We start from the raw sequence: 14,257 nt of genomic DNA on the forward strand, positions 1-14,257 counted from the left end.
AGGAAACAGACATACAAATCCAGGAAGTGTGGAGAGTCCCAAACAAGGTGAACCCAAACAGGTCCACACCAAGACACATAATTAGAATGACAAAGGTTAAAGACAAAGTGAGAATTCTAAAAGCAGCAAGCAAAGGCAATTGATAACTTATAAGGAAGCTCATACAAACATACAGGAATGGAGACCCAGTCTCCAACAAGAGAAAAGCAACATATGTATAATTTCATTTCCTGAGAATCTCATTATGCTGAGTGTGATCTTATTTTTGAAGACCATATATTTTATTTCTACAGCATGACTGTTAAATTCTTGCCACTTACTTCCGTAGCAATAATTTTTCCAATCCTAGAGAAAGACCTACTGTGTTAGACTTACTAAAAGACTATGTATTTGTATACTATCCTTTATGAATGATTGAAGGAGTTTTTATGGACTGATAGTCATTAGAGCTATTCACCAACTATTTCCAGTTTTCTGCCTGGGCACCTAATAAGGCTGAACTTCCCTGCCCACTTGAAGTTAGGTCGAACTATGTGATTTGCTCTGGTCATTGAAATGTGAGCAGAAGTAAGGTAACATTCAGGAGGATGCTTTAAGAGTCAATATAAGAGTTGCTGTGTTCCCTTTTTCATGTATTTGGCAACTGCGGAAGCATGAAGATGAAGTCTCTCTCAGACTCTCCCAGTGAGGATGGCATGGAGCAAAGTCCCCAAGTCAATACGAAATAAACCTTGGTTGTTTTAAGACACTGAGATTTGGGGGATAGGCCATACTGGGTGATTCACAGGGACAATTTTGATTATACACCATATTTGTCCAACTTACTAACTAGATCATTGGATGTGACTCCAGTCTATATTTAGGCTTCTTAGAAGATATTCATTTGGACACTGCAGTTTTCAATCCTCAAAAGTCTCCAAAAGGAACACTGGAGACTCTTACTAGGTAACCAGTACTAGATTAAAATGGGAATTGAAGGCAAGGCAACAACCAAGAGAAACTGAAATCCATTTATTGATGAGAGATATATATACAAAAGTTAAAACACTTAGTGAAATATTGGATTCACAGATTATTTCCAGTATATAAAGAATATCCAGTTATTTTACACATGAAATGTTACAGTAATCAGTCCACATTGTAAGAAAGCTAAAGATGAAAACAAAAGATCTCAACTACCCAAAATATGCTTTGCCAACAAGGCATTTCCAAGTACCATATATAAGAAACCAAAAAAATTAGTTGAAGTTTTTATATTTTGTCATTCATTAGTCTTTAAACACTATGTACTATAGATGCTCTATGCTACATGACTTTAGACCAATGGGGATTGTGAATGTGAAGGAAGCAATTATTCTTGTATCTTGTTCTGGACACACAAGAATCTTCAAAGAAAATCCTGCCTACAGGCTAGCTTTATTTCAGTAAGGTTTCTACCTTGAATTTGACAGGAGTTGAAGAAGCCATATTTTCAAGGAAAAATGTGGCTGCCCACCATAATCTCCCCTCAATCCAATCATTGGAGAAGCCACTGAAAATTAATGTGCTTTGTGCCCTCAGGGGATCCTTTAGGCTTTACTCCTCTTGTGAAAAGAGAGGAGCACTCAATGTTTCCAACTACACATGGCCATTCTTCTCTGTCCTTGCAGAGAAGAAAGGGGTTACAGGAACTATAGACCCCACAGCATTCTATTTAGTGATAAGTAGACAGAACGTGTGTTTTAGGAGGTAAGTGTGTAATTGCATTAGTTAATCTCATCTTCAATCACTCAAAACATACACACAGAGCCTATTAGTTAGAGATCATACTCCCTTCACATAAGTGGGATCTGTGCTTTATCAGTTGCCTTTCAGCAACCCCAAAGCTGTACACTGACCATTCCTGAGCTTCTAGTGCCCTATCTTTCTACAGACACCTGTGCAGTTTACTACTAGAACTGTGCTTTTGTGGGGTTAGACTGCATGGTAGTTAGTCTATCATCTTTCCTGTACCCTGACTCAAGAAACCAAGTGGGGCAAGACTCTTCAGAACCTTCCAGTCAAGAGCATCATGATCAGTATTTGGCAATCAGAGAGGCAGACACTTACCTAAGGACATGATGCTAACATGCACAGAAGCAGATTAACTTTTTATCTCTCTAAGTCCAATCCACCAAGCCGAGGAGGGCTATAGATAAATGTCCTCATTCTAAACCTACTTAAGCCTAGACAATCAAAAGTTTCACAGTTGCATTTGCCGTGCATTATACCCATGTCAAATGACCTTTCAGTGAGAATCATGACCCACATCCAACCCTCCCTTGCTCTGAATTGCATATTTACAAAGATACTGGACACACGCAGACTTTCAAACAATCATCAGTACAAAGGATTGCTAGATAAGTTCTTCACTGATCTACATCCCCAAATCACATTAAGAAAGAGGAGAAATGATTCACTACTAGCTATCTAAGAAGGAAAAGAAGAGTTTTCAAAACACCAATGAACAAGTCTACTACATTTAGATGAACAGCCAAAAATAACATTTAAATTAAATTACATCTATGCACCATTTCACTGAAATTACACATAGATACCTACATCATAGCTACACAAGTGCTTAGGCACTGTTCTTCATGCGTGAACCAAGTGTTACCGTTTATACACAAGAACTTCATGCTTTGACAGCTATCTGTACTTGAAAATCACAGATACAATCATTGCCAGTTGAGGGAACTTCTAATTTATTTGCTTAATGAGGAGAAGTTTCAAATACATCCCAGTACACTTTTTATGTAACCAAGTATGTCTTAAAACATGGCAAAAATACTAGCCCTACAACCATATCAGAAAGTGTGTTTGGCAGAAGAAGGACTCCTCTTATCTTTGAGGAGGCTATTGATTTGCCTTTTGGGGAAATGACATAGATTCTTACTCACCTGAGGACAGAATTTACCTGGGCTACTTCTAAACAATGTCAGTGTGACTTTAAGTCCCCACCTCCAGCCCCAGTGGTACAGTATTGTTTCATAGCTGGTACTAATAATGTTTTTTGTTTTTTTTTTAAGTATGTGCTCAATTCATATAACAATGTGACATTTACTATCAATTTGCTTGGCAAGAATGAACTGTGACAAACCTTTTCTGATTTGCTTCCTAGCACTCTCTCTCAACCTCTGCTATTCAAAGTTTTCCACACCAATTTTTACATAAATTATTAGGATGGCATGAGAAATTCTGATATAGAAATTGATCCTACTATTATCACCTTATTTTTCATCTTCTTGGAGAAAAACAAAATTAGAATGTTTGGCTGGAAAAACAAGACCTGGTGTCAAAAATAAGAAACCAGCACCATTCCTTGAGTTAAAAAGACAAATTGCTTAAGTGTATATCCTAACCAGCTAAGGAATTTAAGTGATTCCTTGTTCTTTATGGTCATGTTGTTCATTGCATCACAAAGGACTGGGTTCTCACATTTTTCAAATGTGGTTGTATGCTCAGGAAACAACTGATAGCTCTAAATTACTGTAGAAACTCCTTGTGCTCTAATTGGTAATAATTCTATGTATGTGGTTATATAGAAAATACCGTAAGAAAAATATCTGTCTGCAAAATTACAGATACTAAATAGAGTAAATCAGTCTACACTGAGTTCTTTATGATTTATGAAGAATAGATACAAGCCTATAACATTATTCAAGGCTAAATCAATATTAAACATATAACATCCAGGACTATAAATACATTTTCTCGTGCTTTTTATAAATAATCGCAAAGAAGCCCAGGGATTTGTTTTAAAAAGAATGTAAGATTGGGCTGAAGAAACATGTGAGCTTGGGTGCAATACTGATCAGAGGGCAAATGATTGTCCCTGGGAACATAGATTCTTACCGGGAAGCCAAAATATATCTGCTGGCAGCAAAATCAAATTAGATTCACAGTTTGCCAGCTCTCTCCTCAAGCCGTAGAAAACAAATAGAAAAACAATATACAAAAATCCTCACAAAAGTAGTTTTTTTATATACAAGTCTCTATAGTGACCAGATAATCTGATCTGTGCTGTGCAGGGAGATACAATGCTGGGGTTTACCAGGAGAAGGAGAAAGGAGTTAAGGTGATGTGTGGAAAGATCTAGATGAGTTCCTAGGAAGGAATATAAGTCTCCTGAGGCATTAATCTTTCTGATCTTACATCTCAGAGAGTTCATTCCACAGGGAGAAACCTCAGAGACATGCTAGATCAACTTCCTTGGCTCGTGTGTGAATTTCTCTCCTACCAAACGAAGCAGGCTGTTTCGAGGCAGCCTCAATGGTTGCCATGAGAAGCAATGGAGGCCCAGATGAAGCAAGGTGCTAACTGCATCATCCCCATCTCCACAGCGGATGATGACAAGGAGAGCAGTCAGCTGTTACGTTCCAACACTCACCCAGGAATTGGGGGTGTCTCCAGAAGAACTGGAGACTTGTGGCTACCCACGCTCTAGGTCAAGGGCTGGCTCTGCAAAGCGGTGGGGTCTATTTTATTCTCTGCAAAACAGTGGCAGGTTTTATTCTCAGCACAAAAGGGCCCTATAAAACAATCAGGAAAACTTTTTAAAATATCAAAATGGATACTTGGTCCAGAGGTAGGAAGATGAAGCAAGGCTGGACATAGGAAAGAAAACTGACCAGTAATTATTCAGGATATTATTTAGAGTGAATGAGATAAGAACTTGGAGTCTTCTCTTCTTTCCTATAGGTTCCTATATGGGTCAGCTAAGAAGTAGTCTTTTTTTGGCTGCTCTTGCAGCTCTTCTGCACTAAAAATTAAAAAAAAAAAAAAAATAATAATAATAATAAAAAAAGGCAATCCAATCCTTTCAGTCCTAGCTTTATATCTTGCTCCCCCAAATCTAAAGAGCTGAAGTCTTCTCTGGCAGTAAAGTTACTCACGACATCATAAATACCAAACCCATTCCGTATTTAGCAGAAGATTGGACAAAGAGCAAGGATGCATGCAGTGGCCCATTGCAGCAGTAGCAGAAAGTACAAGAGGTTGTTCAAAGGCCACGGCTGGTGGCATGGCCCTTGCAGACAGCCCATGCATTCTATCCAGCCTAGAAACTCCTCAGGCATTGAAGAAGGCAGCAATAGCCATCACAACTCCATTCTTGTCTGGTAGAGCCTCTCTACCTGTGATGTGATGCCCACCATGAAAACAAACCAAGAGGAAAATTGGAAAATGAATTCAATCAAATAGCCCTGTATATGTCCCCCGAGAAAGGACTTGGCCCGGGCTCACCCTGTATGGAGCTGCATGTCTGCGTACAGGCAGAGAGGCAAGGTATTTACAGACAGCTGCTGGGATTGTGCAAGTCTTGCACCAAATTTCATAAGAGTGCTCAAGTTTATTTGCCAAAGGCTCCCAAATTCCCATACTGGGTTGGCAATTAGGACTGTTTGGAGAAAACTGTGTGTTTTGGGTATTCGAAGTGGGCTGTGTTGCTACAGCAAGAATGATGCAAGAGCTTGAGGAAGGCTGTAGACTCATGCAGTCCCCTCCAGGTGACTCTGGCAGCATTTTTCCCTGAGCTGAATCGCTGCTTCTACTAGGACAGTGAATCGAGGCAAAGAGCAGTTGTATAAAAGTATGTCTGCGTCCCAAGACACCAAACAGTGGATTCACATGGCCATCTTCCAAGCTTGTTGTTAAACATCAAATGAAGACAGAGGCTTGGATTTAATTTCCCCCAAAGGGGATGAGAAAACTCCAAAGTGATTAGTCATTATTGTGGGCCCTTTTGACTTAAAAATATAAAGGAATATTTTATAGTAGTAAGGCTCTTAGGAAAGAAAAAGTTAAAGCAGAGATCATAATATCATGGATTCTTAGGGCTGCAAGTGGGGAGGGTTAATCATTTAATCCCACCCCTTGCCTTGACATATGGGAAGGAATGAAGCTTGGGTATAAAGTGAGTTGTCTAAGTTATACAGCTAAACACTGACAGGGTCTAAGTCAAACCCTTGCACTCAACTTGTATGGTCGTTTACAAAACTGTCTCTTAAGCAGCAGCCTGGTAAGTGGAATAAAAAGAAAGCAGGAGGAAGAGTGGGGAATTGGGTTTTCCTTTTCGGGAAAATAATAAAGCAAATGTTGCATGAGCAGGTTTCAACTCATTTCACCCAAGAACAATCTGACTATAGTGCAACCTGCCGAGGTTGGCACTCAGTGGCCTTTCTTCTAGGTTTTATCACGAATTACCACAGATACAGAGACCACTAATCTTCTCTGACAACTAGATTTATAAACCTCTCACTTCAGAATCCCTTCAGGCTCTGTGCTTTAACTTAATCTGCCTAGGCTCCCAGGTCCCACTATTCGTATTCAAAGAACAAGCATTACAATAACTGTAAAATCCCATTTGGTCCTTTTTCTTGTCTTGGAATGAATTCATTTGGGGAATAAGCACAGCAAAACCAGCAACCCAGACAACTGCTTGGCCCTGAGAGTTTAAAAGCAGGAAGTAGGACGAGCTACCTACCTCCATGGGGTGTAACTGCTGAGAGCTTTCAGTCATCAACTCAGGCAAGAGCTGCTGAGACTTGTTGAGCAGAGTCTGAACGGTGGAGAACTCTCTCTGAGCTTGTGCATACCTATGGGGAATTCATGGGAAAATATGGCACAGGCAGAAGCCTTGATTCTGATCAAAGTGAAATATTGTACCCTAACTTCTGCTAGTGAGAACATAGGGAAACGTGGTATTTGCAAAAATATGGCAGGATTGGGTTTCCTTTCGGAGACCCAGCAGATGAGTCACCCAACTCTGAAAGGGCTTCTTGACTTTCAATACACTTGAAAATGACATACTTCTCCATACATGGTGGAAATGACCTGAGACCCTCTAATCAACCGCTCATGGGATTCCTGGCATTATCTGCCAGGAGTACATCGCCTGAGAACTGTATTTTTCCTAAGTCTTTCTCAGCTTCCCAGCAGTCTAAATCCAGGAGCTAGGCATTTTGGTATCCTTTAGGCTTTCACGAACATCCAGGCTAACTAGCAGCTAGAAAAGAGAAACATTTTCCTTATACAGGACACGGTAGCTTCTGTAGGAAATGAGATTATAGACTATGTTTCCACAGTGAATAGCAAGTAAAGAATTGAATCTGATAGCTACCTGCCTCAGATATCATCACCTGAATCCTATACAGAGGATCTATGCGACCTAGATGATTGCCTTGATTCTCTGATGTTCTTTGCATGGGAAGCACACCCTCAAAGATGTAAGATAAAACCTCACCTTGAGAGATAAGCCATTCTTCTCACTGACTGGATTTAATCTTTTGAATTGTAAGTAGGTAATCTAATGATGATTCCACTTGGGTTTTCCAATGGGCCAAAATGAGCTAGGGAAGGACTAAAGTCTGCTTAGTTGGTTTTCTTCTGAAACAATTCGGATTCCTAAAAAGAATGAATGAGTCTATAACAGAATAGTGTTGCCAAAGCCTTGAATTTCAGACTTTAGAGGATGCAGTGTATGTATCTGGCCTGCCACGTCGCTACATAAATATAACATTTATGTGTCATCAAATATTAATGGATGATTACAAGCATTTACATATGTGTTGGACCTATTAATATAAATCTATGCATATAACTGACAGATCATACATATCCTGTTTAGAAAAAGTTATTAGAGGTATAATCTGGGTCTATTTGTTCTGTTTATGGCACATGTACTGGGCAAGGAAAGCCCCCATGGGCACGGAATGAGAAGAATGAGGCCTAAAAAAATGAGAGGACACAGTCCTATGTCAGCTCTACATGCATCCTGGATTTTCAGACTTGTCTTGAATCTGAGAAAGTGTTTATTTGTAATAATGATCAGTTAAACCCAGATAAGTGTGATCTCCTAAGTATATTCTCATGGAACTTACTGCAGTTTCAAACCAGAAAAACCTGCTTTGTTAAGCTGTGCACTTTGTTTCTTCTGAACGCACTGTCCCCTTCTATAGTTACAAGCTGAGTCACTAGGAAAAAGCTGAAGACAAAGCAAAGTGTGAAGCTGTTTAGGCAGAGTCTTGGGAAGATGATCCCGAGACCACTCCTTCAAGAAACACGTCAGCGTGCCCAAGTGCTAAGCTGACCCTAAACAGCCCAAACCACAAGCTCCTACATGCCTCGCCTAGATACTTCTCCTCACCATAAAAAAGCTCTTGGGAGCACCACTTACAGACAGACAGCCCTCCGCAGTTCCCCAGCTGAATCCAGGAACTGGCCCCTGGGTCCACAGTATCTGTTAAAAGGATTTATTTTGCACAACTTCATTCCAGCACATCCTGGTCACCCCGTTAACTATCCACCTAGTGAAAATGAAGACCAACGCCCTTTTTTAAAAGAGCAAAAAATCTGCTTAATACTGTTCCATAGTGATCCTTATCCAAAAATAACTAGGATTTTAAGAGACAAAAAACAATTGGAATCTCATGTATCTTGTATGTCCCAAAGGTGTCTGATTTGGAAAAGTCTCAAGGAATAGGTGGTAAAAGGTATGTGATGTTGATAAACATCCCCTCCTTAGAGAATTTGGACCATATGACTATTCATGAGTATCTCAGCATCCACCTGCTGGCCTCAGATGACCACCTTACTCCCATGCATGGACCATGGTTCTATATACTCTTTAGGGTCAAATGTGCTTTATTTCTCCATGATTCATGTTCAAGTTCTCAGCAAACTCCCAAAGCCCACAACCTTAGGAAAATCCTGTGGATTATTCCATAGAAAATGGTAGTGAAGACACTGGAAAATGTAGCTTGCCTAATCAATCTTTCAGGATTCATTGGGTGTCTACAGCATGAGATACATGGTGCTACTCCAATTCTATTATTTATTCCCCTAAATGATCACAGCCTTGAACGGTTTTCATCTGTGAGCTGTGTAGAGCCATCTTTTGTCCCCACTTCATGGTTTCATGGCTGCCTTGACCTTGCGATAGGAATGTCACCTTTCCAGGATTTTTGCACACGTTTGTTTTCTGGTCCTATCCACAGAGAAGCCTAGGGAGGAAGGTTGGCTCTGCTTCAAACTGTGTCCTGTTATCGGCTTTTTGTGCTTTGATATGATATAACAAAAAGCTTTCTACATATTAGATAAATGACAGTCTTTTGTTTTTATCAAGAAACAGTATTAAAAAGAGGCACAGCCAACACAACTGTTCTCCATGTGTCAGGAAAGTAAAATGGTTAGGCCTGCTAGTTGGATGAGAGTATGATTAAAATAATTAGGAGATCAAAAATGTCTTTGTTTGAAACCCAAACATGAATTTTATGGATGAAACAAAAAAAGAGAAGCAGAGATCAAAATAATCTGACATGATTTCACAATGCCAGGTGAATGCAAACCAAACATAAACAAATTTGAATATTTGAATCTAGTCAAAATTTATGTTGACTGTGCACCCTTACTTTTGTCAATATATACAGTGGTTATATGTGAATTACATTCACATCCATGATTAAGTTTAGAGCCAATTATGAAACATACTCTGAATTATCAATAATAAATTTCCACAGACTAGACAGGGTCAAGCAGAGACTCAATGGGTTCCACAGTCAGCTCTTTCAGAGTGTGGCCCCCACCACAACTCCCTTAGAAACATTTAGCTACAAGAGTACACAGGAAATAAATGGTCACAGTTCCCAAAGACAGGTACTTGGTTTTATCAACACATGGGCAAACTCTACGAGACATTTAAGGAGAATTACTTCTAGAGGCTTCTAACAGAATCTTTTGTGTGTAACAAGGCAAAGCATGGAGAATACTTGAAGGAATAACACACTGAGTGTCTGCTCATTACCCCACACCCCTGGAGTGTACCACACTGCTCTAGTCGTGTCTCCTGGGGAAAGAGCATCCACGGTTCTGCATCTTGAGAGAAAGGGGAAGCTGGCATGAATGTGTTTTCAATTCAAACTGATTCCTCCAGCAGCATCCATTCAGACAATAATACAGGTGAGAAAATTAGATGGTTACGAAGCATTATTTGGCAAAGACACAGCACCATGCCTATCACTGACTCACAACAGATCCTCTAAGCCTCAGCTAACAGAGTAAGTAAACATAGAAATAGACGTATCTTTTTTTTCCTTTTTAAAGAAAGCTTGTTTATATCCTCTTTTACCATAAGATGTGCTGGGGAGTTTATGCAAGAATTTGCTGAGAGTCATATCCTTATTTTTCACGTTTCCAAAGTTCTTCTTCAACACTGCAGTCTGCCGACTTCCCGTTGGCTGCCAGAGTGACCTGGAAACAATTATCATCAACATCCAGCTTACAAGGCCATGAACCGGAATACCACCCTGGGGGTTATGTGGAGAGCACCAGATCTGGGTCATAATGCACGATTTAAATATTAGTTTTAAATGTCGTTCCTCCCAAATTGATTTGGAGCTGGTCTTGGTTTTCCACACTGACTTGTGAACATTAAAAAAATACATGTTTGCCTTGGTGGGTAGTGAGAGACTAGAGAGGCACTTCGCAATTTGGGGGATAACTTCAACAGTGCTTATAGGGTTGTGGGGGTGTCTAACTACCCGTAGCCCCATCACACAATAATGTCCTTAAGAACCAGGGCCCGTGTGCTACTCCATACAACCACAGAGAGAAAAACAACCCAGAACTAGGCAGCTAGTTCTACTCATGCATGGGAAAGGTTCAGTTGCAAAGAGGCCAGGTGAATTTTATACTTGTCCAACTTTGAAATCAGAAATCATGATGGTTTGTATACCAAATAAGCTATCCAGGTTTTAAAATTAAAAATTAAAGGGGGATTAAAAGCCTGAGATCAGTGACATATATGTAGAAATTACTTCAATGCAGACATTTAATAATCCAATATAATCAGCAGACTGTCTATATTATGCTTCCCTGCCCCGAAGCAAACTGAACCCTTCCACAGAATGGGAGGTTTTTTTCCCTCCACTTCTACAGTTTTCCTAGCTTACCTTCCTCTCTGTCCTCAAGGTCATGTGCAAACTTAAACCCACGATTGATATTCCACATAATGCAGAGACTGGATTTATGGAAGCATTAGAATATGAAGACATGACAAACGCAGCAATGTTTGAAAGAAATCTGATCTTCTTACCCAAGTGGAGGTGAAACGCATGCGTTATGAACACACACAACATGCTAGGAACAGAAAACCAAGTGCCCTTCATGAACCAAGCAAATGAAAAGAAAAACTAGTCTTTCCTCCAATCCCCATCAGGCTCCCAGTGTTTTAGAAAGACCATGCAACAAGCAATGACTGCTTCACATGCAGTTACTATGATTAAAATAAAAAAGCTATCACATAAGTTTCAAACTACTATTACAAGGCAAGGGTTTGAAAATAGAGAGATCAACGTGACATAACAATGCTTAAAGTGGTTAAAATTTTGACCAGAGCTGCAGCAAATTTGTTTCTCATTCAGTGAACAGTCAAGAGAGACTTCCAGGAAGGAACAGACTGTCTTCCTGGAGAAAGCTGTCTGTTCACTCTGACCTTGAATGTGCCCATCTGGCTTTCAGTGATGAACCAGATCAATAGCTGTGCAAAATTATAAATCACAGTGTGGTGCCTTTCGAAAATCAGACAGCCCTTGAGGATAGGGGTCTTTCTTTCTTATTGTGTTTGTTTGTTTGTTTGTTTGTTTGCTTGTTTTTAATACTGGGGCCTGTGTTTCAAATGTAGCTGGGAGAGCAGCTTTTTTTTTTTTTTTTTTTTGGCATTTCCTTTTTCAGCTGGGTTAAAGGAAGCCGGGACTCGACTTCCCAATCCATTTTACCCCTCTCTACTCCAACCGCCTTGGTAATAAAAAAGCAAAAAGGGGAGGGAACTGCCAGGAAGCACTGATGTCTCCTGTCTCAGTTTCTAGACAGCAGTGAGACTAAGAATGAACCAGAAGGAAGTTCCAAGGCATGAACAAATGTGATTCAGATAATCTGGGAAAGTGTGCAAATTGATCTCCATAGCTCTGGCTGCTTCCTTTACACATCAGTGTCACCTCAGTTAGTTGGTCTAGAGTGAAAAGAGTCCATTTGCCTCATCTAGTGAAGGCTGAGGCCCAACGAAAGTTCACTGAGCCGAACCTAATCACTTCACTAAAAAAATGCAAAGCGCTGGAATAGTTATTAAACCAATATGGCCGTTTCATCATTTCTATGACCTGTTCAGTTTCACCATTTGACCATCTAAATGCTAACTCACCAACAAGTTTGCAGGTAGTTGGTTGGGTAGTCAATTATAGAAAGAGACTGAGCCACTATCTCTATGGAACTGTGCAGCAAAAAAAAAAAAAAAAAAAAAAAAAAAGATTCTCTGAATGATAGCATAGGGTCAAGATGCTAAAAGGATACCTTCAACAAATATTTCTAGAGTGCCTACTGCATGCCAGACACTGCTTAGGTGCTAGGACACAGCAGTGATAAATGCGGACATGGTATCTCTCTTCATGGGCTTACTTCCTACAGATAGGAACAGTGACAAACATCTCCTTTTAGGGTTTGAATTGTTCTGCTTTAAAAAATGAAACAAATGTCTCCTGATACTCTTAATATCCTTTAAGGAAAAAAAAAATCCATGACATCTGAAATCTAAAGATGTCTCCATGCCTGTACACCTTCTTCTTCAAAACCAGTCCTAGACGATGCTGTTAAGAAGCCTCTTGAGACACTCCAGAAGGGCCACGACATAGGCAATTAACCACGAGGATTCTTCTGACATATAATTACAAAATTAAAAAAAAAAATACGTGATTTCATTTTGTTTCATACTAGTATGTTTTCCTTGTAAATTGGGACCAAGCCTTATCTCCACTATAAAATTGTACAGTCACCTTGCCCTCCTCCCATGCCTAATTCAGGGCTTCACAGATAATGGCCACTCAATAAACACTTGGTGAATGATTAAAATATAGGAGGTCATAGGAATGAGATGAATGTGCTCAACTAAACCTCACAAGGCACACAATAAATACTTATTAAATATAATACAGAATAAAGCCATTCCTTGGGAATACTGACCCTTGTTGACCCAAACTAACATTTTAATGGGGAATAATCCAGCATATCCATTTAGATGTGGGAAACATGAACTTCCTAGGAGAATGGCGTATACCCTTTAGGTACCTCTGAATTTTTTATTATTGGAATCATTTTCACGGACTCAACTAATTTACATAATTGCCTCTTGATGGGTGAGGTTCCCCGCTAATTTGTATCAGATTCCTGGTTCACCCTCACTTGATATAGAGAGGATGGACAAAAGCTGTGGCTTCTGGACCTATACTGCAATCCAGGATGAAGAATTACTCCTGTGTTATCCTTAGTTGCCTGGCAGAAACTGTTGTGTATATTTAGAATGACCCAGAAATAAGAAAGAAAGAAATTAATTATTAAGTGAGCTCTTGTCTACAAGAGTCAAAAAAAGGTATCCAAAATCTGTGTTGGTGCCTGGAACCATTCTAGCAACCCAACTCCCAACTCTGCTCACCTGCCAGGGTTTCTCCAAGTTTGCTTCACTCTGGTCATGACACACTGTCTTTGACAACGTCAAGTTAGTTACAATGAAGGCTAGACAGAGCCCATGGAGCTTGAAGACTTAGCACCTAACAGCTTACAAGTGTCCAGAACATCCATGCATCAGGAAAGATGGTACTGCCAGGCAGAGTGTGAAGTTCAGTGTCTTGTAAAAGACATCAATGGATGATTGTCCTGAAGGATAGTTAACCTTTCCTTGAAATTGTTTCCCCAGTTTTGGAGCAAAGTGGCTGACAGGTCAAAACTCACCTTTCCACAAAAAATAAGAGAAGGATACCTGCACAGTAATGTGGGCACATTTTTGACCAATACATGAAAGAAACACAGCAAGGAGGGATATTTGTTCTGTATCAATCAAATGATTCTGGGTATTTCTCTTGGTGTTTCACTTGAGGGATAAAATATTTTGCAGTCACACTGAATGCCTGCACAGCCCCAGAGACCAGGGATTCTTGGGCAAAATATTCAAGAAAACCAATCAAATTTGTGGACTAGGTAGATAGGGGGATCAGAACGACTGTTTTACGTCATATGGATGAAAGAAGGAACTGACTGGCTCTTTCACTGGTAGACCTTTTGATTTCTAACCATGTTAGACACGGAGTTAGATGAACTGAGACTCACAGAAGCTTGGGTTACATGATTCTTCAGAAAAATAAATACGACAATAATACATGCAGGGCGTTGGTGTTTGTTTTAAGAAACTGAGCAT

The 14,257-nt window shown here is 39.8% G+C and overlaps 1 protein-coding gene across 4 annotated transcripts in view; it reads right to left on the bottom strand.

Moving 5' to 3' along the window:
* Nucleotides 1-996: 996 nt before the first annotated feature.
* SLC1A2 (solute carrier family 1 member 2) overlaps nt 997-14,257 on the bottom strand; it is a 141,595-nt gene continuing 128,334 nt past the window's right edge. For all 4 annotated transcript variants that reach the window (XM_019738525.2, XM_074336208.1, XM_074336209.1 and 1 more), the window contains one exon: nt 997-10,266. In XM_019738525.2, the coding sequence (XP_019594084.2) occupies nt 10,195-10,266 (72 nt within the window). In that variant the 3' untranslated portion in view covers nt 997-10,194. The remainder of the gene's footprint in view (nt 10,267-14,257) is intronic.

Source organism: Rhinolophus sinicus, linkage group LG06 (genome assembly GCF_036562045.2).
Source record: "Rhinolophus sinicus isolate RSC01 linkage group LG06, ASM3656204v1, whole genome shotgun sequence".
NCBI classification, from domain to species: Eukaryota; Metazoa; Chordata; class Mammalia; order Chiroptera; family Rhinolophidae; genus Rhinolophus; species Rhinolophus sinicus.